Below are 22,942 nucleotides of genomic sequence, written 5' to 3'. Positions count from 1 at the left end.
GATAGAGAGAAAGGAGAGGAGGAAGGGTGGAGAAGCAGATGGGTGCTTCTCCTGTGTGCCCTGGCTGGGAATTGAACCTGGGACTTCCACACGCCAGACCAATGCTCTACCACTGAGCCAAGCAGCCAGGGCCCCACACTGCCTTCTATAGGAGGGGTTAGGTTAGATCAGAGTCTACCATGCTGCATACCCTGCTGCTTCCTTTCTTTAACTGCTGATGCCCAGGCCCCATTTCCAGTGATTCAGCATCTGGAGTTTATGATGGCCCAGGAATCTGCATTTCACAAGCTCCTGGGGCTCATGGCTTGTATCAGTCAGTTGGCAGCTGGGCAGGGGGTCCTGTACTTGGAAGGAGAAATAACAGCAGCTCCAGCTTGGCTTTTGCTGGGGACAAGGCCCAGTGGGCCTGCAGCCATAGTCTGTCTGCCACTCACATTTCCCTCTAGGAACATGGACTCCCAGGGACCAAGGGATATATTGTTTACCTCCCCTCACCCATGTGACAGGTTGAGGACCTTGGGGCCCAGAGAGGTACAAGAACCTGTAAAGGCCATCCACAGAGTCTGGGGGAGAGCAGAGCCATGTGGCTCCCAGTGAGGGTTCTGTCTGATGGACCAGGCCCATGTGGGAATAATTCCCAGTTTTCTCAAACCTCAGAGGCTGCAGCAACCCACTCTTCCTCCCTGATAGGAAGTGGAGGCTCAAGGACTGGTGGCTCTCAACTTAGTGGGGGTGTCTAGGCCAGAGCTGCAGCTGGAAGAGTGACACTGGTCTTGGGTGGGGGGTGCTGCAAGGAAGTGGAGGTGCGAGTGGTTGTGCTTGCAGGAGGGACAGCTGCTATGGTGTCTAGGCTCCAGCCAGAATGTCAGCAGCTGTTGTTGCTCCACCCACCCATTCTATAGCCTCCCCACCTGTGCCCTAGCCTTGGCATTCCTCAGACAGGCCCAGCATTCCAGAGACAGTCTTGGAATTCTGGAGATGCCTCCAGTGGAGGCCAGAGCTGCCAGGAGACCCTAAAGAGACCTGGGAGAGAGGCTGGAGTCCCTCCAGGCCTGCCTTTGGGAGCTGAAGTACTCAAGGACCCATACGTGCACCCAAGAATGATGACCTCTCAGGGGAGGAGACAGGGCTACAGTGGGCAGCACCTTCAACCAGTGCACCATTTCATGGGTTTAGTCACCCTTACCATCTATGTACCTGGCACTGGTTGGATGCTGGGACCCTTCAGAGAGAAGCCCAGTCACCAATGGAATTCACATTAACCTCAGGAAGACAGAAATGAGTGCAGTATGGAAACCAGCACAGTCTTGAATGAGGATTGTATACGTGGGGTAGCTATGGGATAGAGTGGTCCAGGAAGGCTCCCTGGAGGAGGGGCACTGGGTTGAGACCTGAAGAACCACAGAGAACCAGCCGTTGGAGGGCATGGGGATAAACTGGAGCATCTTAGGAGCAGAAAGGCAGTGTTGGGCCAGGCACCAAGCCCCAGCAGCTTAGGGTGAAAAGGCCTGGTGGCTCTCGGTTCAGCAGGGTGAGAAGGGTGGAGGGAGGTGTGCGCACAGATTCGGAACATGTTTTGGAACTAGAAGGATTGAATGTGAGGTATGAGAAAGAAAGGAGTCAAGGATAACCTTTCATAGCAAGGATGAAGCTGCTGTTTCCCAAAATATGGAAGCCTGGAAAAGGCACAGGTTCTTGGTGGTGGAGTATTGAAAAGTGGAAGTTCCTTTTCTCATTTAGATTTTTTTTTCTTGTGACAGAGACAGAGAGAGGGACAGATAGGCACAGACAGACAGGAAAAGGGAGAGATGAGAAGCATCATTTCTTTATTGAGGCACCTTAGTTGTTCATTGATTGCTTTCTCATATTGTTGCAAGAAAGCAACCCAATGGAGAATAGACACTCAGACAACTGTATAAGAGGGAAAAGAGAATTTATTAAAGCCGGCGGAGCACGTGGGGCCTGTGGTTTCAAAGACATGTGATCCCCGAAATTAGATTTTTTTTTTTTTAAAGAAACTAGCTCTTCTTTAGTGCCGAAGTATCACAGTATCATCCACTTAGAAGTGGAAAGAGACCTTATTCTTTCCTTAAGTAGTTGTCATGCCATACAGATTTTTAAAATGTTAACAAAAATAAAGAAAAAAGTCCTTGAAAATATATTATCCAAGGGAATGAAGGTAAAGAATTGAGCACATGAGTCATTCCTCGGGCGAGGTTAGTCCACTTCCTCCATGCGCAAGGTGTCATGGTCCCCTTCCAGGGGTGGCATCTCTTCTGTCACAGCAGCGCTGCTCTCCTCTGCCGCGGGGTCATCCTCATCGATACCAAGACCGAGTTTGATCATCCTGTGCTCCCCGAAATTAGATTTCTTACATCTTATACACCCTTTACAGAACATAAGTTCACATAAATGGATCTTGTGATTCCTTTGTCTAGAGGTACATACATCAATCACACGATTTCAAGATATGGGAGGGGGCTTACATGATGTCAGAGGATAAGCATTTGTAAATCGCCTATTAGGAGAAAGAAAGGGGAAAAGAAAGGGCTACTCAAATCTCCCTTTCCCCTCCCACATTCCTGGCTGTTTACCTTCTTCCTCACAGGTGTGGGGAAGGGAGGGAGTCCCAGTCTCCTTCCTCCTTCCTTTCAAAATCTTCTAGTACAAAAACCTCTCTATTTACAATAGCCCTTCCTAAGCAAGAATGCGATCAGCCACCTTGAGCTGGTGTAAATCACACACAAGTATAAAAATTATATTTACAAAATCTCTCTGAATGTTTGGCCTAAATCATAAAATGCCTTTTAAGCCTCTCAGTAAAAGGGGGGTTTCTTAACTCAATATGTGGCCAGGGGGCTACAACAGACTGAGCGACTACTTGCTCAAGCCAGCGACCTTGGGCTCAAGCTGGTGAGTTTTGCTCAAGCTAGATGAGCCCACTCTCAAGCTGGCAACCTAGGGGTCTCGAATCTGGGTCCTATGTTTCCCAGTCCAACGCTATATCCACTGCACCACCGCCTGGTCAAGGCTCCTTTAGATATATTTTTTTATTTTTATTTTATTTATTCATTTTAGAAAGGAGAGAGAGAGAGAGAAAGAGAGAGAGAGAGAGAGAGAGATGGGGGGAGGAGCAGGAAGCATCAACTCCCATATGTGCCTTGACCAGGCAAGCCCAGGGTTTCGAACCAGCGACCTCAGCATTTCCAGGTCGACGCTTTATCCACTGTGCCACCACAGGTCAGGCTCCTTTAGATATTTTTTAATTTTTATCTTTTAATTTTAAAATTCCAGACTTGCAAAAAAGTACAAAGAATTCCCATTTGTACTTCACCCAGCTTCCCCAAATGTTATCATCTTCTATAGCCACAGGAAAATGAGCAAACCGAGGCCACTACTAACTCATCCTCCAACCTCACTCACATTTGCCATTTGCCTTACTGAAGTCCTTTTCCTGGATCAGGATCCAACCCAGGATCACATACCATGTCTTGTCATCCTGTCCACTTACCCTTCTCCAATCTGTGTCAGTTTCTCAGTGTAAAGCCAGTAGCCCCGGCCACCATCACAGCCGCCTGGCCAATGCAGGTTCACATTTGATTTGGACAGACAGTAATGAAACAGCAGAGCCAAAAACTAGTGGGCCATTACCTTTTTAATCCTAGCTCGCACCCGGCAAGCAAGAAACACACACAGTGGGGAAACACTTCCCTTTCCATTCAGGGCTCCCAAAGCCACTGACTTATTCAAGTTTTCTAGAATCAAAGGTTTCTGCCCCACCAGCCTTATTCACCTCTGTTCCCCATCTCCTTCTCTCTGCACAAACTCTGCACTAACTGGCTTCTTCTTCAGCACTCCACCATCTTGGATGCTTCTTCTCTCCTCCATGTGGCCTACTCTGCTCTCCTCTATAGTGCTTGAAATCCAATATACAAACAAGGAAGTCTCTGATACAAAGTCACTTATCTGAGGCATAAATGGGATTCCTCATAAGAGTGCACCACCCTAGTAGGGCTGGGAAACTTCTTATTCTGATGACACCTGAGTTTATAGCTCTCCCTCTGCCCTCTCACTTATCTCAAGCTTTGCTTTGACATTCCCACTGCTCTGTTCCAGAGGCATTTCAACTTTGACATGGACCAAGGACTCACCGTGCAACAGTCAAGGGTGTGGGGAAAAGCTTAGTGTTGAGAAGATTTTAGGATTAAAAGGGTGGGAAATTGGCCCTGGCCAGTTGGCTCAGTGGTAGAGTGTCGGCCTGGTGCGCAGGAGTCCCAGGTTCGATTCCCGGCCAGGGCACACAGGAGAAGCGCCCATCTGCTTCTCCACTCCTACCCCTCTCCTTCCTCTCTGTCTCTCTCTTCCCCTCCCGCAGCCAAGGCTCCATTGGAGCAAAGTTGGCCCAGGCGCTGGGGATGGCTCTGTGGCCGCTGCCTCAGGCACTAGAATGGCTCTGATTGCAGCAGAGCTACGCCCCAGATGAGCAGAGCACCACCCCCTAGTGGGCATGCCAGGTGGATCCCAGTCAGGCGCATGTGGGAGTCTGCCTGACTGTCTCCCCGTTTCCAACTTCAGAAAGAAAAAAAAAAGGTGGGAAAGGTTTAGTCTTAAAACTAAGCCTTAGGCTATAAGGACCCTGCTTGCTTACAGCCTGTCTTCTCACACCCAATGCAAACTATAAGCGAGCAAACATATATATCATGTTTACAAACTTATTTGACCCACAGAGGGGAATCAGGGAATGGCCTGTGTTCTGGTGGGAACAACACAGTGAAGCTGGAAAGGGGTGGTGCAAAATGCAGGGCAGGGCTGCAGAAGGTGCAGGCTACAGGACTCTGAGAGTGCCTTAAGGGCCTAGCTATAGCACTAGGCCTTGATCCAAGCTGGGCAAAGAAAAAAAGGAGGCTCAAGGCACTGAGAGAAAAAAATATGGCAGTGGAGATAATGAGTGCTGGAAGTGTGCCCAGAGGAAGCAGTGTTCTGAATGGAGATATAGAACACTTATAGAACCATCCTTATTGCAGGTGACTTGCAGGATGGGTGGCTGAAATGGGGAGAGGATAAGCACAAGAATCTGAGAGACTGGGGGCACCCAAGGCATGTGGGGTGCTGATGGAATTGGGGGAAGAGAAGACAGAAACCCCAAGAGTTAAATCCTCTGTGAATAAAACAGGGCTCTGGCTGGTTGGCTCAGCAGTAAAGCATTGGCTTGGCATATGGAAATCCAGGTTTGATTCCTGATCAGGGCACACAGAAGAAGCAATCGTCTGCTTCTCCATCCTTCTCCCTTCCCTCTCTCTCTCTTTCTCTCTCTCTCTTTCTTCCCTTCCTGCAGCCATGGCTCATTTGAGCAAGTTGGCCCTGGGCACTGAAGAAGGCACCATGGCCTCACCTCAGGCTTTAAAATAGCTCGGTTGCCAAGCAATGGAGCAACAACCCCAGATGGGCAGAGCATCACCCCATATGGGGCTTGCCGGGTGGATCTTGGTCAGGGTGCATGCAGGAGTCTGTCTCTCTGCCTCCTTGCCTCTCTATTTAAATAAATAAATAAATAAAACAGGAGGATGACTGGGCCAGCTACAAAGAGAGTATATAAGCTAGGGGTTGGGGGAATATCTGGTACCTTAAAAAAGAGGTCTACAGGGGGGGGTGCTCTGTAGGATTGCACAATATCTCTGTTCCAGAATGAGCTTCTTGGGGAAGGGCTAGGGGCATTCCTTCCTTCTGAGCATCGCCACCTCCAGAATCCTAGTTGGGAGAGGCTGGCCTATAACAGTCCACATACCTCCCTGGTGGCACCTGCTGCATGAACACATATAACATCTGTATACGGCCAAGGACTCACAAGCTCCCACAAGCACGAAGCTCTGAGCTCCTCTCTCTATATCACCTAATTCTGATTTGCTTCATTCACTTCTCTCCATTTCTTCTGGGCTGTGTCATCCTTTGCCTGGATAGTACTTCCTCTATGAAGAATCCCTTGATTTCCTCCACCAGGAGCAATCACTGGAATGTTTCTCACTGCCCCTGCTTCTTCATATTATGATTGCCTGGTTATTGCCTGCTGCCCCTGGGTGGCTCTGCTGCTCTACACAAGGGCTGACACTGCGGGTGTTTTGGGACCTCCCACAGTTCCCTCTTTGTCCATTAGATGGCACAAGATGCATGTGGTTGGGCCCATTGGTTTCCAGAAATCCTGAGTACCTTTGGTTCTATTTTCCATCTGCAATCTACAAACAGAAGCCTTTACAAAAGATCCTTACCTTCTTCCTAGATTGGAAATCTGAGGCCCAGAGGAGAGGACCGGCCTGAGGCCACACAACAAATTAACCTTAGATTTCAGGCTCCCAGCCCCTGCCCCAGGCTGCATGCAGTGGCCTGCCCCCCACATCCTGCTCCAGCAGATCCAGGCTTCCCCTGAAGCTTCAGCTGGGGCCTGGCTGAGCTGAGACCCTAAGGTGAGCTGGCAGGCTGAAGAGTTGTTGGTCCTGCTGCCCACAGCTGTTGGCCACATTCTGGTTGAGGGGCTGTCTGGCTCAATCTCCTCCCAGACATTGGCCTCCAATGGGCTACCACCTGAAACATCTCTCCGGGGAGATGGAGGCAGAGGGGCATCATGCCTCCAAGGGACCAGGATACAATCACCAGCATGGCAGCTCCTGCACAGGCACCCTAACCCATTTATTCTGTCTGTTATACCCAAGGTGGCTGATCCCTGGCCCTGGAAGGAGGAGACGAAGACCCAGAGAGGGAAGGGCCTTGGCCAAAGTTTTCCAGGGAGTCAGAGGTGTAAGGCCTGTCACTGGTGTCCCTGAGTAACCCCTTGCCCAATCCCAGGTCGCATATATGTCAGGGGGAGTTGGGGACAGGGAGACAGGGTTTTAAGGTCTCTGGGTCCTTCTCCTGTTGACTCAAGGGGCCGACCTATATACCTTCTAGGGATGAGATGGGGAGGAGAGGTGGGATCCAAGTATCACTCCCAGGATTCCCCAAAGCAAAAGACGATCCCAGGAAGGGGCAGGGTTGATGGGACCTGTCCTCAGCCTGCTGTACAGCCTTGGCTAAGTCCTTCTCTCTCTAATGCCCCCAAGTTTCCTGACTGCAGTCTGAGGACCCAGACTGGTTTATCTGAGTGGGGGCTCAGGGCCCCCTGTCCCACCCTCCCAGGCCTAACTTGAGGGAGTTTCTAGAATTCTGGGAGTTCCAATTCTGGCTCAAGTTTGAAATCTTCTTTGCTCCCAGGGCCTCAGATTCTGAGTGCAGGGGTTTGGGGTGTGGGGAATGGCACAGGGACAGGAGCTGCTGTGGTATAGAGGGGCGGGTGGTAGTCCTCACACTGGCCTCGATTCAGCCCCTCAGTCTCCTTTCCTCCTTGTCCCTCTCTGTGGCTTTCTTGCCCCCTGGCTCTGAGCTCAGGACAGAATGACTGCGGGGGTAGCACACTCCCTTTCACCCTTACTCTGAGAGATAATATGTATATGACCACTAGGGCAAAGGGTTGTTCTGGGAAGAACCCACTACTCACTGAATGACACTCTGGGCTCAGGGTCTCTGGAAGGACTGGATGGCCGAGAGAGGCAGAACAATAGGAGGGTTCCCTGCCCAGTGAGCTGGGATGGGGCTTGGAAGCCAGACAGTCATCTCTTTCCAACTCCAGATCTGTGAAGTGTGGCAAACCTCAAGCCTCCATTCAAAACATGGAGCCACTTAGGCTGGAATGACTCCTCAGCTTCCCTGCCACAGGTAACTTGGACCCTGCAGGGAAGCTGGGAAGCCAAGCCAAGGCTTTAAGGGGCTGGACCCTGCTGTCATCAGGAACTGGGGCCTAGAGTCAGTTTGGGGGTTGGGGTCTCTGTCACAGGTACTGGAGGGACAGAGAGCAAAGGAGAGCCCAGTGAGACCTTTACCCAGCCCGTCAGCCTCTGATCTCTGACTCCTGACCTCTCTTCCAGGTTATCTTCCTCCTTGACATTTTGCTAGAGCCTGGAGACGGGTTTGTGGACATTTCTGAGTAAACTACCCACAGCCTAGCTGGGAAAGAATCTCCCCGGTGGGAAACCAGGGACCAGCCAACCTGACAGAGGTATTAACTGGGCCATTCAGAGTGGAAGGAGCCAATGCAGGTGCAAGGCAGTCGCTTGCCCCTCCCTCCTCCTCCTCCTCCTTCCTGGCAATGGACAGGGCGGAGCCACTGCCTTATAAGTGGCTGGCCTGGTGGCAAGAGAGCAAACTACAACCAGCGGTGGGTCCGGATAGTGGCTCCACGGGCAGCGTGGTGCCCTTGGTCTCCCAGCATGGCACCTTCAGCCTGGACTATCTGCTACCTCCTGGGGGGTCTCCTGCTCCAAGGGAGCAGCCCCAGTCCTGGCCCCAGCGTGCCTCGCCTGCGTCTCTCCTACCAAGGTACAGATGGGTGCACTCTGTTTATGTGCATGTCCGCGGGAACCTGGGACCCTGCAGCACCCCCAGTTGTGGGGGCCCAGCCAGCCCGGGATGGAGGGATGCAGTCATTCCCTGCACAGCTTGTGGGAAGGATTTCTCCTAGTCACTCCCTGGAATGGTACTCCTCTGGCTGCCACCATAGGGAGGAGGCAGAGGGAGAGGGACAACTCCTGGAGGCATGGCCAGGGTGGAGGTGGCAGACCGAGTCGCACAGGGGGAAACCCAAGGGGCTGTTGAGAAAAAGGAGAGAGACTAGTGGAGGCCCTAGGTGTCCTCAGTAGAGATGATCAGAGAGAAATAGGGATGGGCAGACAGGGCAGGTCTGGAGAACTGCCTGCACTCTGTGGGGGCTCCTTGCCCAGGGCAGACAGTGGGGGAACGGGATTCTGTCCCTCTCCTTCCTACCTACCCTGCAATGCAGCCCCTGACCTTGTCCCCCAGGCCCCCATCTGCTTCTTGCAGCCCACTTCCAAATGCTTATAGCCCACTTCCTAACACTTACTCCTCCCTGTCCACCCCAGCCCAGGAGGTTCCTCTGAAGATCTAACCTGGTATGTTGTGCAGCAGCTGGCACAGGCTTCCTCTGAATACACAGGAAAAGGTCCCTGAGGCACAGGCTCTCCCTAGATTCTTCTTAGGGAAACCAGAGTGGTGATCACCTTTCCCTGGGAACCCCAGTCCAAGGGAAGACCCAGGCTCTGGAGAGTGTGAGGGAGGAGATATGGCTCCACTCTGGAGAGTCTGAAAATGGGGTCTGGGGGGAGCATGTGGTCCTGCCCTTGGAGCTGTGGTTTTGGAGGGAAGTCAGGCTATAAGAAAAAGCCTAAATAAGGAAAATCTCCTCCAAAGTACTGTCATCCATGGAGGGCTTCTTGGAAGAGGCTGTTGATGAATTTGGGGATAGAGTGGGTGCTGGGCCAAGGATGACCCCTTGGATAGGGATCAGATACTTGGCCTTCCCAAGGCTGGCCAAGGCCCCTTCCCACTCATCTTGCTGTCTGCTCCCTTGTTCATCCATCACCTCCCTAGCGTAACCCCAAGGACCTGTTTCAGGATCCTTGATTCCTAGTACCAGCATCCCCAGGTAGCCAGGCAGGGTATATGGAGGAGAAAATCCTGTTTAGCCATATCACTGGACTAGAACCGGGAGCTTGGCCTGGCCATACCAGAACTCTCCCATACCCAGGCCTTTTCCAGTTGCTCCCTCTGTTGGCAATACTCTCCCCTGCCTGCCTGTCTACCTGCACACTGCTTAGACTTACCCACTCTTCCTCCAGCTTGCTGTTGTAAGTTCTGCCAGTGAGGCCATCTTCTCTGGGGACTGTGCAGAGCACACATGGGTCACTGGGAAGGAGGTGTTAACTGAAAACTCAAGGGCTGAGGCATGGAAGGATAGGAGTTGGTCCCTGAGTGGGGTGGGCTGAGTGGGGGCTCAGGGCCCCCTGTCTCACCCACTCCCAGGAGCCATTCCCCAGAAGCCCTCCAGCAGCCCTGTGGATGGAAACATTTTTCAGATGTCAGTGTTGGGGGTGGGTGAATGCATAGCTGGGACCCTCACTTCCATGTCTTGGGTAGGGGCTCTGACTTCCTCCCTTGCTCCCTTGTAGACCTCCTGTCTACCAACCGCTCTGCCGTCTTTCTGGGTCCCAGGGGCTCCCTGGACCTTCGGGCTATGTATCTGGATGAGTACCGAGACCGCCTCTTTCTGGGGGGTCGTGACGCCATCTATTCTCTGCAGCTGAACCAGGCATGGGTGGAGCCTCGAGAGGTGAGCTGGGCTGACTGGGCAGAGGGTATGTTTGAGAGCTGGGTAACTATGGGTTGGGGGGCTAGAAGGGAAACTGAGGCTGTGAGGTCAGGGGTCAACCAGGCTGTGTTTCAGGTTCTGTGGCCGCCCCAGCCAGGACAGAGGGAGGAGTGTGTTCGGAAGGGAAGAGATCCTTTGGTGAGTGCTGTCGGGAGTGATTGCCCCCACCCGGACCAACACCCCAGCATAGCCCATGACCACTCCTCCAGCTGCCTGTGCTGGGGTCATTTAAAACAGATACGGCCTGACCAGGCGGTGGCACAGTGGATAGAGCGTTGGACTGGGATGTGGAAGACCCAGGTTTGAGACCCCGAGGTCGCCAGCTTGAGCGAAGGCTCATCTAGTTGAGCCCAACGTTGCTGGCTCAAACAAGGGGTTACTTGGTCTGCTGAAGGCCCGCGGTCAAGGCACATAAAAAACACACACAAAAAGAACCCCCAGATACGGAGGGCTCTTGAAGGTCCATGAAGAATGTCACTCTAGATCAGAGCTGATCAGCCAGGCAGGGTCGAGCCTTGGGACCCAAGGAGACGGTGAGCAGTTCCTCATCCTCTGCCCCTCTCCCCACTAGATGGAGTGTGCCAACTTTGTGCGGGTGCTGCAACCCCACAACCGAACCCACCTGCTGGCGTGTGGCACTGGGGCCTTCCATCCCACTTGTGCCCTCATCGCAGTTGGTCACCGTGGGGAGGTGAGCCTGGGGCAGGCCCCACAAGGGACTGGGAAGCAGTGACATTTTCTGCAGGCTCCCTGAATGCTCCCCATTGAGCCTGGGTCAGGGCAGAGGTTTCAGGGGCCTGAAAGGCGCTTTTGTGCCAGAGAGTTGACCCCTTTGGCAAGGCCCTGAACTGAAGGTGCCTCACCCCACTGTCCAGCTGCATGCCTGAACTGAGGGTGCCTTCACCCATCCCCCCACTATCCAGCTGCATGCAATGGCCACTGCATGGGTGGGGGACTGGTGCTACTTTCCCAGGTGACACCTCTCTCTCCTCCCCCAGCATGTGCTCCACCTGGAGCCCCGCAGTATTGAAAGCGGGCGGGGGCGGTGCCCACATGAGCCCAGCCGTCCTTTTGCCAGCACCTTTGTAGGTGGGTGACACCCAGGTCTGGGTGGGCACAGGGAGGGTGGGAGCTGGTTGATATTGTTGGGAAAGGATGGTGACTAGGCCCTCCTCCGCTGACTGCCACCACCCCACACCAGATGGGGAGCTGTACACGGGCCTCACTGCTGACTTCCTGGGGCGTGAGGCCATGATCTTCCGGAGTGGGGGTCCCCGGCCGGCCTTGCGTTCTGACTCTGACCAGAACCTCTTGCATGGTGAGTCTAGGCACCTGCCGCGGGCGAGACTGGCTGGGGTCTGTGCAGCATTGGCAGGAGGCAGGAGAGCTGATGCTGGAGAGGAGAGGAGGGCTGGCATTCCCCGACTTGACCCCCTGGACTCCAACCTCCATTCGGAGTCCCTGTAACTCTTCCTCTCCGCATTGGGGCCAGCCACCTGTCCTCCTCTGTGAGGCTCCCCCACCAGCTTCACCCTGTCACCCCTACACCCAGACCCCCGGTTTTTGATGGCCACCCGGATCGCTGACAATTCTGACCAGAACGATGACAAGGTGTACTTTTTCTTCTCGGAGACTATCCCCTCGCCAGATGGTGGCCCAGGCCGTGTCACCGTCAGCCGCGTGGGCCGTGTCTGTGTGGTGAGAGCTGGGAAGGGGCAGTGAGGGGCGATGAAATCCTTGCTGCAGTCCCTCTTCCCCGACCTATCCCCACTCTCAGGGGTAGGAAAACAGAGGTGAGGGTGGATGAGCAGATGGAGGGGCCCATCCCCTGGGGCCCAAGGCTGACTCTGCGCCCCAACCTCCAGAATGATGCTGGTGGCCAGCGGGTGCTGGTGAACAAATGGAGCAGCTTTCTCAAGGCCAGGCTGGTCTGCTCGGTGCCTGGCCCTGGTGGTGCTGAGACCCATTTTGACCAGCTGGGTAAGGGCAGGTCCAAGGGCAGGCCTGGGTGTGGGAGTGGGGAGGACTCAGAGCCAGTGAGTTGGAGACATTGGCAGTGGCCTTCTATCTCCCAGAGGATGTGTTCCTGCTGTGGCCCAAGGCAGGGAGGAACCTCGAGGTGTATGCACTCTTCAGCACGGTCAGGTGGGCACACTGGCCTCCCCTTACCCCCAGCCGAGCCTGGTCTCTGTGCCTGGGCTCCTCTGTTGAGCCTCTGTCTTCATATCCTGGCTTTGGCCTGGGTCCTTGTTTCTGTGCCTGTCTAGGTGACTGTACAACTGTATTTTTCTCTCTCCTTTTCTTTACCACTGCATGTGTGTTGTTTTTTTGGTTTCTGCTGACTGCAGGCTCTGTTGCCCTCTGCCCTGCCCATGATACCAGGCTGCCCCCTGCCCACCTATGACAGCATCTGACCTGGCTGTCTCTGTCTTCCCTCTGCAGCACTGTGTTCCAGGGCTCCGCAGTCTGCTTGTATCACATGGCGGACATCTGGGAGGTCTTCAAGGGGCCTTTTGCCCACCAAGATGGTCCCCAGCACCAGTGGGGGCCCTATGGGGGCAAGGTGCCCTTCCCTCGCCCTGGCATGGTAAGTATCTGGCAAGGCCAGGGAAGAATATAGAGCAGATGCCAGGAGGGCTCTACCTTGGGATAGCATTGTGTCTGCACACAGCCCCATAGCAGCTCTGAGCTAGGGCTCCAGAGGGGCGGGATCAGGCAAGGCATGGCACGGAGCCCTGGTCACGTTAAGGTACCCCTCACACTGTGAGAGTGGTCCCTCCGCGACTGGCACGCCCAGACCGCGGGCGTGGAAACACCTGGGGTGGGCGATGTGTGATCCCAGGGTTCCAGGTGTTCCCTTCGCTGCTGCCACAGTGCCCCAGCAAGATGACCGCGCAGCCTGGACGACCCTTTGGCAGCACCAAGGACTACCCGGATGAAGTGCTGCAGTTTGCCCGAGCTCACCCACTCATGTTCCAATCCGTGCGGCCCCAGCGGGGCCGCCCTGTTCTCGTCAAAACCCACCTGACCCAGCAGCTGCGCCAGATCGTGGTGGACCGTGTGGAAGCAGAGGATGGGACCTATGATGTCATCTTTCTGGGGACTGGTGGGTGGACTAAGTAAGGTGGCCAGACTGGGGAGGTGTGCAGGTGCCCAGGCTACCCCTCCCCCTCCCGCTGATCTCTTCTTCCCTGCCCCAGACTCAGGTTCAGTGCTCAAGGTCATGGCCCTCCAGTCTGGGGGCTCAGCTGAGTCTGAGGAGGTGGTTCTGGAGGAGCTCCAGGTGTTTAAGGTGAGTGGGGACGGGGGCTGATGGGAAGGGTCCCCTCAAGCCCCGTTGTTGGGTCTGGCCTTGGCTAAGGGAAGCAGGAGCAAAGCACAGGAGGGAGACTGGCCTGTCTGTATGGCGCTTGCAGCCACTGGGGGATGGAATGGTGAGACGCGCCGCTGCAGAGGCCTTACTGAGGCTTCTGAATGACTGAGGGGCCTGGAAATGCAGTGTTTGAGGTTGGGGAGCTCAGGGAGGGATGGCCAAAGTGAGCACCCTTTAACAAAACCATGATAGGCACAAGTCACTGTGAGAGGGTGGCTGAGACCCCAAGTGCCCAAGGGATTCTGTTGGCCCCTGTAGAACCAGACAGATGGTGTGTCTGTGGGACTGTCATGCGTCCCCACATGGGATGGATGATTTGGGACAGCTGCTTCATTGCTGGAGAGCAGAGCTGTGGGAGGGGACACTGGAGATTTGTGCTTTTAGCCAAGCTTCCTGCTTGGAGGTCAGCCAGAGTAAGAGGACCCTTCTTGTAACCTGACCTCTGGGAAAGACTGGCCTTAGTTGCCAGGGCATGAGCTGACCCAGGCTGGGGGATAGGTGCTCCCACTAGGGGCTAAAGGAGAGTGAAAGCAGGAGTTCGGGGGGGCTGTCTGACAATGCCCCCCTTAGACCCTGCTCCTTCCCCAGGTACCAACAGCCATCACTGAGATGGAGATCTCCGTCAAAAGGGTAAGAACAGCTGCACCTTCCCCATTCCTCCTTCCTCCCCTCCCCTGGCTGGAAGCCTCCCTGAGCACTGCCTTGTCTGCTGGAAAGCCCCTCGGCAGGCGCTGGGCTGCCTGGTGAGGCCCCAGAGGGTTGAGTCCAGCTGGGAGCTGAGATTTCCATGCATGAAACCAGTGGGGAGATCCACAAAGGCCAGTCCTCAGGGGAGGCAAAAAACATGCTTGAAAACAAACCAAGGAGCCACTTCTTAGAGGCCTGCTGTGTCTTTTTGCAAGTGACAAATACCACCTTCCCAAGTTTATCTGTCTCAGCCCATCTTTGTGTAAATCCCAACTTTGGTACTGGGATTGATTGATTTTAAAAAATCTAAGGTTTGAGGCAAGTCAGGAGAAAGGCCATTGGGTTAGAGGGCCTGGTCCTAGCACAGGATCTAGTGACAGCATGTGGGTGACAACCATTTTGTTTCTGTGAATGCACCCAAGAAGTTCTGGAAGACTGCTTGAAAATGGCAGGGGACTCAGGACACCCAAGGTGGCTGAGAGCCTAGCTGCTTCTGGGGAATCTCAGGCTCACCGTGGGCTCTATGTGGGTTCCTCCCCAGCAAACGTTGTATGTGGGCTCGAGGCTTGGCGTGGCCTGGCTGCAGCTGCACCAGTGTGAGACTTATGGCGGTGCCTGTGCAGAGTGCTGCCTGGCCCGGGACCCGTACTGCGCCTGGGACGGTACTTCCTGCACCCGCTACCGCCCTGGCACCAGCAAGCGCCGTTTCCGCCGACAGGACATCCGGTATGGCAACCCTGCCCTGCAGTGCCTGGGCCAGAGCCAGGAAGGTGAGTGGCATGCAGGCATCAGTAGGCTCTCACAGGTCCCTACTTACCCTGTGACCTGGGCTTGCCCCTGTGAAGTCGGGCCTCAGACTTGTCCTGTTGTAACACACAGTTCCCAGTTTCCCTATTTGAGCAGCTTCTGTCAGTATATGGGTCTAGGGTCTTTGAACTGGCTTGGGGATTTATGGACACCGAGGTCCCTGTAACACTTATGGGGGCTTCTGGACTGGGGGAGTCAGGGGTCCTATGGTTCCTGAGCTGAGCCCATCTCCACCTCCCCCAGGGGAGGCTGCAGGGCTCATGGAAACCACTACAGTCTATGGCACGGAGCACAACAGCACCTTCTTAGAGTGCCTGCCCAAGTCTCCCCAGGCAACTGTGCGCTGGTTTTTGCAGAAGCCGGGGGACCAGGGGCCTGACCAGGTGAGCAAGGACTCTACCTCTTGTTTTGCTTGTCCTTAGGTCACATTCCTCCCTGAACCCCAAGTCCTGAGTTCTAGGAAGAGGTTCTGAGGGGAACCTGTCAAGTTCAACTGAAGAAAACTTTATTAGGCCCCTGGGGTGCCTGGAAGGAGGTGCCTGCTCCTGGCATCTGGCAACACTTAGTCCAGATGTTCCTGGAACTTCTCCACAGACAGGGAGACCACCAACTCCCAAAACACTGAGCTGAGTGAGCTCTGAGTGGTGTGTAGCAGAGATGGGAGAGAGGGAAGGGGGTCTGGTCATATGCTTATGCATATGACTCATATTTGAAGGGTCCTTTCCTTAGAGGTCCTCTTCTGCCACAGGCTTGTGTCCCTGTCCACTGGCCAATAACACCCAATCCCCCACTGCCTGGCCCCACACTTCCTCTTGGGGTCGACCTGTCTTCCCAGACCCTCCCTCCCTCATCTGGAAAGGTCTGTCAACCCAGAGATAGCTGCAGTCTGGGACCTGAGGATGGCGTAGGTGGGGTAGGGTGAGGAACCATTCTCAAGAGCTCCCACAGGCAGGAGAAGGGAGGGAGTGGGTTGATTACAGGACGGGTTCTCCTTCCAGCTTGGGAACTGGGGGAGGCCAGCCTTGGGCCAGCTGTTGGGCTAGGCACTGAGAGACTCCCCCAGGGGCCAGAAGCAGGGGGTGCAATGAGATGAAATTACACGGCACTAACTGCCCAAGCAGACCAGCTTCAACATACAGACAGCGGCTGGGCCAGAGACTGAGTGTACCAGAACAGCATTCCTGCTTCTTAATGGGATGGGCGCTCGGCCTACTCCTGGCTGGGGCTGTGGCTCTGCACTGTGGGGGAAGTGAATAATGCGGACCATGTAGAGTGAGGGGAATTCTAGTCCTGGGGCTGGAGTTACAGACCCCCCTGTGTAAAAGCCTGTAAATACCTTCTTACCCTCTTGGTTTGCTGGGAATGTGTGCCAGAGCCCCCCCAAAGCCAAGACAGATGCCCCAGAACTTTAGGGAGAAACCAGTAAAATTTTTGAAAAGCCCCCATCACAGGCTACCTCCTGGGTTATGGAAAGGTAAAGCTCTGTCTATAGTAAGCTTAATCTCAGGGAGGGACTACAACAAGCTGACTTGTTGATCCCTTCCTAGGAAGGGGAGAATGGGCAAGGGAAGTGCCCAAGACCTGGGCCTTGAGCTGGCACATTGGGAAAAGCAAGGTGCAGAGAAGTTGATGGTGTGATGCTCCGTGCCCCCCTCACACTCTCCCTGGTGCCCAGCAGGTGAAGACAGATGAGCGCATTCTGCAGACGGAGCAGGGGCTGCTGTTCCGCAGGCTCAGCCGCCTTGACGAGGGCACCTACACCTGCACTACGCTGGAGCACGGCTTCTCTCAGACGGTGGCACGCCTGGCTCTAGAGGTGATTGTGGCTGCACAGCTCAACAGCCTGTTCCATAGGGAGCAGAGGCCAGAGGAGCCCCCTGCCCGGGGAGGCCTGGTCTCCACCCCCCCCAAGGCCTGGTACAAGGACATCCTACAGCTCATTGGCTTCTCCAACTTACCCCGTGTGGATGAGTACTGTGAGCGTGTGTGGTGCTCCTCCCGGAGCCGGGGCAAACAGGCCAAGGGCAAGAGCTGGGCTGGGCTGGAGATGGGCAAGAAGGTGAAGAGCCGGGTGCAGGCCGAGCGGAATCGGACACCCCGGGAAGTGGAGGCCACATAGAAGGTGAAGGAGGGGTGGTTGGGATGGGCTGAATGGCCCAGTATCAGTTCCCTATGTCTCCCACCCACCCTGCTAGGGCAGAGGAGGCCACCAGGCTTGATCACCTCTTAGAGATGGGAGTCTCTACCCCATACTCCTACCTGGCTACTACGGGAAGGACTGGGGGCCTGATGGAGTGACCCTGTGCCTGTTCCCTGCCCGTTTCTGCTCTTAGTTCCAGATGGAGCAAGCATCCTCTCGCCACTGGCAACCCCAGTGGGCTTGCTGTTTGCTCTTAGAAGTGGGGCCCAGAGCACATTTCCGGTTGTGCCCAGAGGCAAGAGGGCTGGGTGTTCTTTCCTAGCTACAGAACAATGGCCATTCTGAGTGGGCATGTTAGTGCCTCTGAGGAATTAGTGGTGGGGGCCTTTAGGCAGCCAGAAGAGGGTGGCCACTGCCTCTAAACTGGCTCAGGTTAAGAAGACCTACGCTGAGTTGGAGAGGGAAAGGGGAGGTGCTGAGAAGGTAGACCACCACCACTTTGTGCCCTGCTATCTTGGTGGTCTCCTGCCACTGCCTACAACCTGTTTTCCATCTCAGAATCACAGCAGCACAAACTGCTAGAGCTCCCTGCTCTAGCAGGGGGTGGGCTGGGACTCAGGCCCTACTTCATAAACAGAGGGGGTCCTCACAGTCTGACTCCCTTCCCTTGGCTTCTGAGCTGCCAGGCCAGGTTTCTTGGGATGCCCACCCTTCCTGATAATATTCCCCATCCCCACTATCAGGGTCTCCGTGCTGATGAGCAGAATGAGGATGGGTTCTAGGAGAATGTCATCCCCATCTCTGTGGACTAGAGATGGGGAGAGGGGAGCTGGGGAGGAGTGGGCTGTCTTCCAGGGCAGTGCAAGCATGCCCACAGCCCAGGAGGGTGGGAATGTGGCAGCTCCAAGAGTAAGCTGCAGCTGGTGGGCAGGACCATGGGTAGGGCTGCACCAGGGACACAGAGGATTGCCAGGCTTTTGAGATGGGGAGGGGTGAGAGACCCTAGGATGGGCCATGGGACCCAGGAGCAGGCATGCTTAAGGATTCGAGATGGGATCAATTAGCTCAGGAGCCACCAGGAAAGCCAGATGTTTCTCACCCTGGACTCTGCTTGTTGCTAAATATGGGTTGGTCATGGACGGTTCATTTATGAAGCCTTTTTGTCTTCTACAGGGAAAAATATAGGGGGGAAAGCTGTTAAGAGCTCTAGGTCCTGCTGGTTCTTGGGGCCAAGCTCAGGTGACCAGTACGCATTCTGTCTGAGCGTGTTGGGAGGTGTTTTGCCATCAGCAGGAAAGTCTTTCTTGAGCTGGGGGCACAGCAGGGGAGGAGGAGGAGGACTAAATAAAAAGCTATTCTCAGCCAGCATGTGAACAACTTAGTGATGCACAAAACAGGCAGTAGGGAGACAGGAACAAGTTCAAGATTACCTCCATTCGAAAACCAAGATGAATAAAGAAGGAAAAAATAGATAAAAAGCAAGACAGGGCTTCCTGCCCCATTGAATTCAAATCCAGACTGTGTCTGCCTTGGATTCTATCTGTGCCGTTCCCCAAACCCCAGTTGGGATCTGAAATAGGCCTTCCTTCCCCCTTTGAATGCACAGTCAGAGAACCAGAAGCACTGAGATGAACCTGACAACACTTTGGGAAGCCTTGGTCTGGGTGATGGCTGGGCTATCACAGGAAAAAGCAGAGGAGAGGAGGACTGTGGGGGTGGGGTGGGGAAGATAAAGACTGTGGAAGAGGGGGAGGAAAGTGCGCAGAGCCCCAGGAACCGTGTAAAGCTGCAGCCTGCTCTGCGCCTCTTCCAAGGACAACCAGGAAGAGACAACCGGGCCCTCAGCGGCTTGTAGACTGGCACGGCTGGCTACAGGTAGGGTCCTCTGCAGAAGCTACTCTGGAAAATGGAGGAGCTCAAAGTCCTGGAAAACAAACACCTGCACTTGGAAAATTATGGACAGCTTACCAATTCCCAACCTCCATGGTACTACGTATTATTAACTCCTGGAAATGCCTCTATGTGTGAATTCTATTTTTGTATTCATATGTTGAGATGGGCCTTGTGGTTTCTCTGTCTTCAGAACACACTCCCTCTAATTACTATTGTTATTTTGTCATGACCACCCCTGAGCTCTAGTGAGGATAGCGCAGTGGTCTACCACACAGAACCTACAAGGAAAAGAATGAAGTTAATATTTACATGCCATAATTATATCATTATTGTATCTGTGTATTTCTGTACTAAAGTGTTGATTCCATCTGTGTGAGCTGGAAATGAAGAGCCGTCCCCATGCATTGCATGAGGGAGAAGGCCATCCTAGATGGTATTTTCTAGAAGGGAGGGTGGGCATCAAGTGAAGGAAGGAGTCAGCGGGTATTGTTTATAAAGCTGAGATTGCTCATTAAATTAGGAAAATCCTGCCTTTGGGCTTCCAAGACTGACCTTCTTGGAACTTTAGGAAGATCTTGAGCCAGAAAAGAAATGCTGGCAAAGGGCAGCTGGGCATGCAGGCAGCCCGCTTCCTCCTCACAACAACACTGACGTCTGTGACAGCAGCCTTGGCTGGGTGCCTGTCTCCATCCCAAACCACATTCCAATGTTTATTAAGGCCACTGTACTCTTGCCTGGGGCGTTGGGCTGCACTGTGGGGGCTGCAGTTTCTAGGGAGGAGGGGAGGCCCCAATAGTTTGGCCTACTAGGTGTGCTATATAAGGCTCCCACTCCCTTGTGACATTATGCTGCTGCCCAAAGAGCAGACTCCAGTGGTGCTGGCGGGAGATGAGAAGTCCACCTCATCAGGGAGACTAGCCTCTTACTTGGCTAGGCCCCCGATACATGCAATAGACTAGGGGAGCTTAACAGGTCAGTTGTTAGTCCCATCTTGCAGCCTGGGGCCCCTAGTTTTGCTCCCTAGTCCCTGCACAAACACCCAGACCTGACAGAACATGAAACTGTTGCCCCACAAGCCATCAGCACCACAGACTCCTGAGTACCATCAGTGCACCCACCTGGCACAGTATGGGGCTGGGAGGGGTGTGCCGATGTGACTGCCACAGCCCCCTTCTCACATCACCCCTGCTGTTCCTGGGGCGCACGCCTCTGCTCCCACCATCACTTGCACCCGTGCGTTTGGGTCTGGACTTCTCCCTGGACCCCCACCCTCCTCCCTCCTCTTGTCTTAAGCCCTATTTCCTGCCTCAGGGATTTCACTCTGCAAGCTTTTTCCTCTAAGTCTCATACTTCCCCTGGTCTTTGGGCCTGTTTTATGATTTCCCAAACACATTTAGAGCTGGAAATAGGCTTTGAGAAAGGCACTACTAGTCAAGTGTTTTTCAAAATGGTGTCCTGTGGAACAATGCTCCCACAAAGACAATCACAGAGCAGTGTGCTGTCTGCTTGCCCGCCCTGTGAAACCCTTGAGCCTGTGACGACCTCGCATTAGTTTGTATGCCTACTGTGTGCTACACAATTCTCCACAACATTTGGTCCTCTATCCCTTCTTTCCCTCATGGAGCAGTTACCATGTATGCTTTGGGAAACTGCTGATTAGATTCTTTCTCTTAACATATGAGTTTAATTTATTAATCTCTGCCTTCAAAGCTTGTAAACTATGGAGGCCCTGACTTCCCAGATGAAATAGCCACATCTTGGCTTCCCATAGCTGGCGCCAGAACAGGACCCGCTATCACAGGGCCAAGCTGCCAGGCTGCTGACCCTCAGGCCTGGACTCTGCCCTCCACACCCAACCTGCCTCTTGCTTGCTTCCTGCTGCTCCTGTGTCTGGCATCGTCCTCTGTGGAGGGACTGTCCTGCAGTCCACAGACTAGTTTCTAACGAATGGTAGGGGGAATGGAAGAGGCAGAATAAGGGAGGAAAACAGCTCTTTTCTCTTTCTCAAATGGCTTCTGTGCTTCCCTTTCATTGAGCTAAGCCCAGCTCAGGTCTCAGACGCCCCTGGAATCTGGAGTGGGCAGCAGCAGCCATCAGGAGCCTGGGATGCCCCCTGCCAGCTGTCCTCTCAAGATGGCAGAGGCCCGCGGTGGAGCTAGAGCTTTGTAGGCCCCAGAAAACTTCTGCTAGTTCAGCAAATTGAGGCTTCTTCACCCAGCCACATCTCCTTCTTAGAACTAGAGAATAGTTGCTCAGAAACAGTCTAATTTCTATCCAAGTTAGGATCCACCCTAGCCTCACCCACGTCCTGGTCTGCAGCGGCTGCTGCAAGGAGAAAGTTCAGCACATATCAAGATTAAATCCCTGTGGTTTTCTGAGACCACAGACTTGGCCCTGGTGTGGAGAGAGAAAGAATGGGTGGGGTTAAATTTGGATACAATACCTGATAAGGAGTTCAGGGATTGTTGGGCCCCCACCCTGGCTTCTCTTCCGGGCTCACCCATACCCCTGGTGCATAGGAGATGAGGCAATGCTACTGTGGCCCTGTGCCCACTTCTCACTGCCCAGCCCCTACCGCCTTTGCCATGGGTACCACTGCTGGGCCTTCTCCTTTAGAAGCTATGTCCTAATGAAGCCTTTCACTTTCCATGCCGGATTTCCATTAAGGAAACTTCTGGTTCTTCAATGCAGCCTTTAAAAAATATCATTTCCACTGAGGATGGGAAACACCACAGTTTCCAGGGAGGAGGCCTCTGAAGGGATGCCTGCCCTCATCCTCACAGCAGGCCGTCGGGGATTCTACTGTTGAGGAGGAATCGGCCCAGTGCCCAGTCTTGATTCCTATCTTCCAGGGAGAAAGATGACTAGAGTAACCTATACCAATTAGGGATGTTTCACTGTGACAAGAATCCCATTGTGCAGAGAGAGAAGACCAAGGCAAGGGACAGCTGTGGGTTGATGAGGACTCAAAAGTAAAGTAGAGTCCAGGTCTCTGCCATCAAACAGAGGGGATCCTACCAGGGACACTTAGTCAAAGCCTAGTTAGGAGGACAGGGGTGGGGATGGGGGTGGGGGCTCTGCTGTCACAGATAAAGTTATGGTAGAATGACATGGTAGACCAGCAGCTTGCTTTATGGACATGACCTCATCTATTCACTCTGCTTCCCCCCCCCTCAGCTGATAAGAATCTAGTGCTTTTTCCTGTAGTCCAAGGGTCTCAGACAATGGTGTGAACGGCTGGCCCTACTGGGAAGGACATTGTTTAAAGAAGAAAAAATAACACACCAGCACAAAGCCAGGGAAGGACCTATCTAAATGTAAGGGCCTGTTTACAAATCTGTGATTTCCAAGGGGGGAGAACACAATGGGGAATTGTTTTTTTGTGAGGCTGGAGTCCCCTCCAGAATATCCCTGAGGGCTGGGGATGGCTTTGATGGCCCAGACAGGTCTCAGATGCTCTGAGCGGGATAGACAGACACTGATGGTGAGATGCCTTCCTGTTTATCAGGGGTACATGCAGGGCAGGGTCAAGGAACAAGTTTATGCCACAGATAAGGGGGAGGAGCTCCTGGGCTTCACTCCTTCTATCTGGGCCTCATGCTGTCTCATTGCTCAGTGACCCCTGGGCTAGAGCGAATTTGCTAGGGAGAAAGCAGAACAAGTTTTTTGTTTCCTGAAAAACATCAAAACTTTGCTTTATGATAAGGCCTCCAATTTCCATGTAGCTTTTTTCGAGGGGAAATGTACAAGGCATGAGACCTTTGCAAATAGCTGACTTCTTTGCAGATAGTCA

At 53.8% G+C, this 22,942-nt stretch overlaps 1 protein-coding gene across 2 annotated transcripts; it reads left to right on the top strand.

Annotated features, from left to right (window-relative positions):
* Positions 1–8,242: 8,242 nt before the first annotated feature.
* On the top strand, positions 8,243–19,467 carry SEMA3G (semaphorin 3G). 2 transcript variants are annotated; one of them, XM_066244877.1, is made up of 16 exons: positions 8,243–8,403; positions 10,050–10,210; positions 10,325–10,387; positions 10,821–10,940; positions 11,248–11,338; positions 11,451–11,567; positions 11,802–11,947; positions 12,115–12,229; positions 12,325–12,394; positions 12,692–12,836; positions 13,124–13,355; positions 13,450–13,541; positions 14,211–14,252; positions 14,851–15,079; positions 15,360–15,499; positions 16,795–19,467. In XM_066244877.1, exons 1-16 carry the CDS (start codon positions 8,295–8,297, stop codon positions 17,233–17,235), a joined length of 2,313 nt encoding a protein of 770 aa, XP_066100974.1. In that variant the 5' UTR covers positions 8,243–8,294; the 3' UTR covers positions 17,236–19,467. The 2 variants fall into 2 exon arrangements, with proteins under 2 accessions (XP_066100974.1, XP_066100975.1); XM_066244878.1 differs by having other exon boundaries at positions 8,249–8,403; positions 16,792–19,467.
* Positions 19,468–22,942: the final 3,475 nt, after the last annotated feature.

This window comes from Saccopteryx bilineata, chromosome 10, assembly GCF_036850765.1.
Source record: "Saccopteryx bilineata isolate mSacBil1 chromosome 10, mSacBil1_pri_phased_curated, whole genome shotgun sequence".
Taxonomy (NCBI): domain Eukaryota; kingdom Metazoa; phylum Chordata; class Mammalia; order Chiroptera; family Emballonuridae; genus Saccopteryx; species Saccopteryx bilineata.
The sequence above is the reverse complement of the archived record's forward strand: the minus strand, read 5'-3'. Positions and strand labels throughout refer to the sequence as shown.

Coding starts and splice junctions, on each gene's coding strand:
- SEMA3G (XM_066244878.1), top strand. CDS start 8,295: ATGGCACCTTCAGCCTGGACTATCTGCTACCTCCTGGGGGGTCTCCTG. Junction 10,941..11,247: donor CAGTTGGTCACCGTGGGGAG/GTGAGCCTGGGG, acceptor CTCCTCCCCCAG/CATGTGCTCCACCTGGAGCC. Junction 11,948..12,114: donor GCGTGGGCCGTGTCTGTGTG/GTGAGAGCTGGG, acceptor CCCAACCTCCAG/AATGATGCTGGTGGCCAGCG.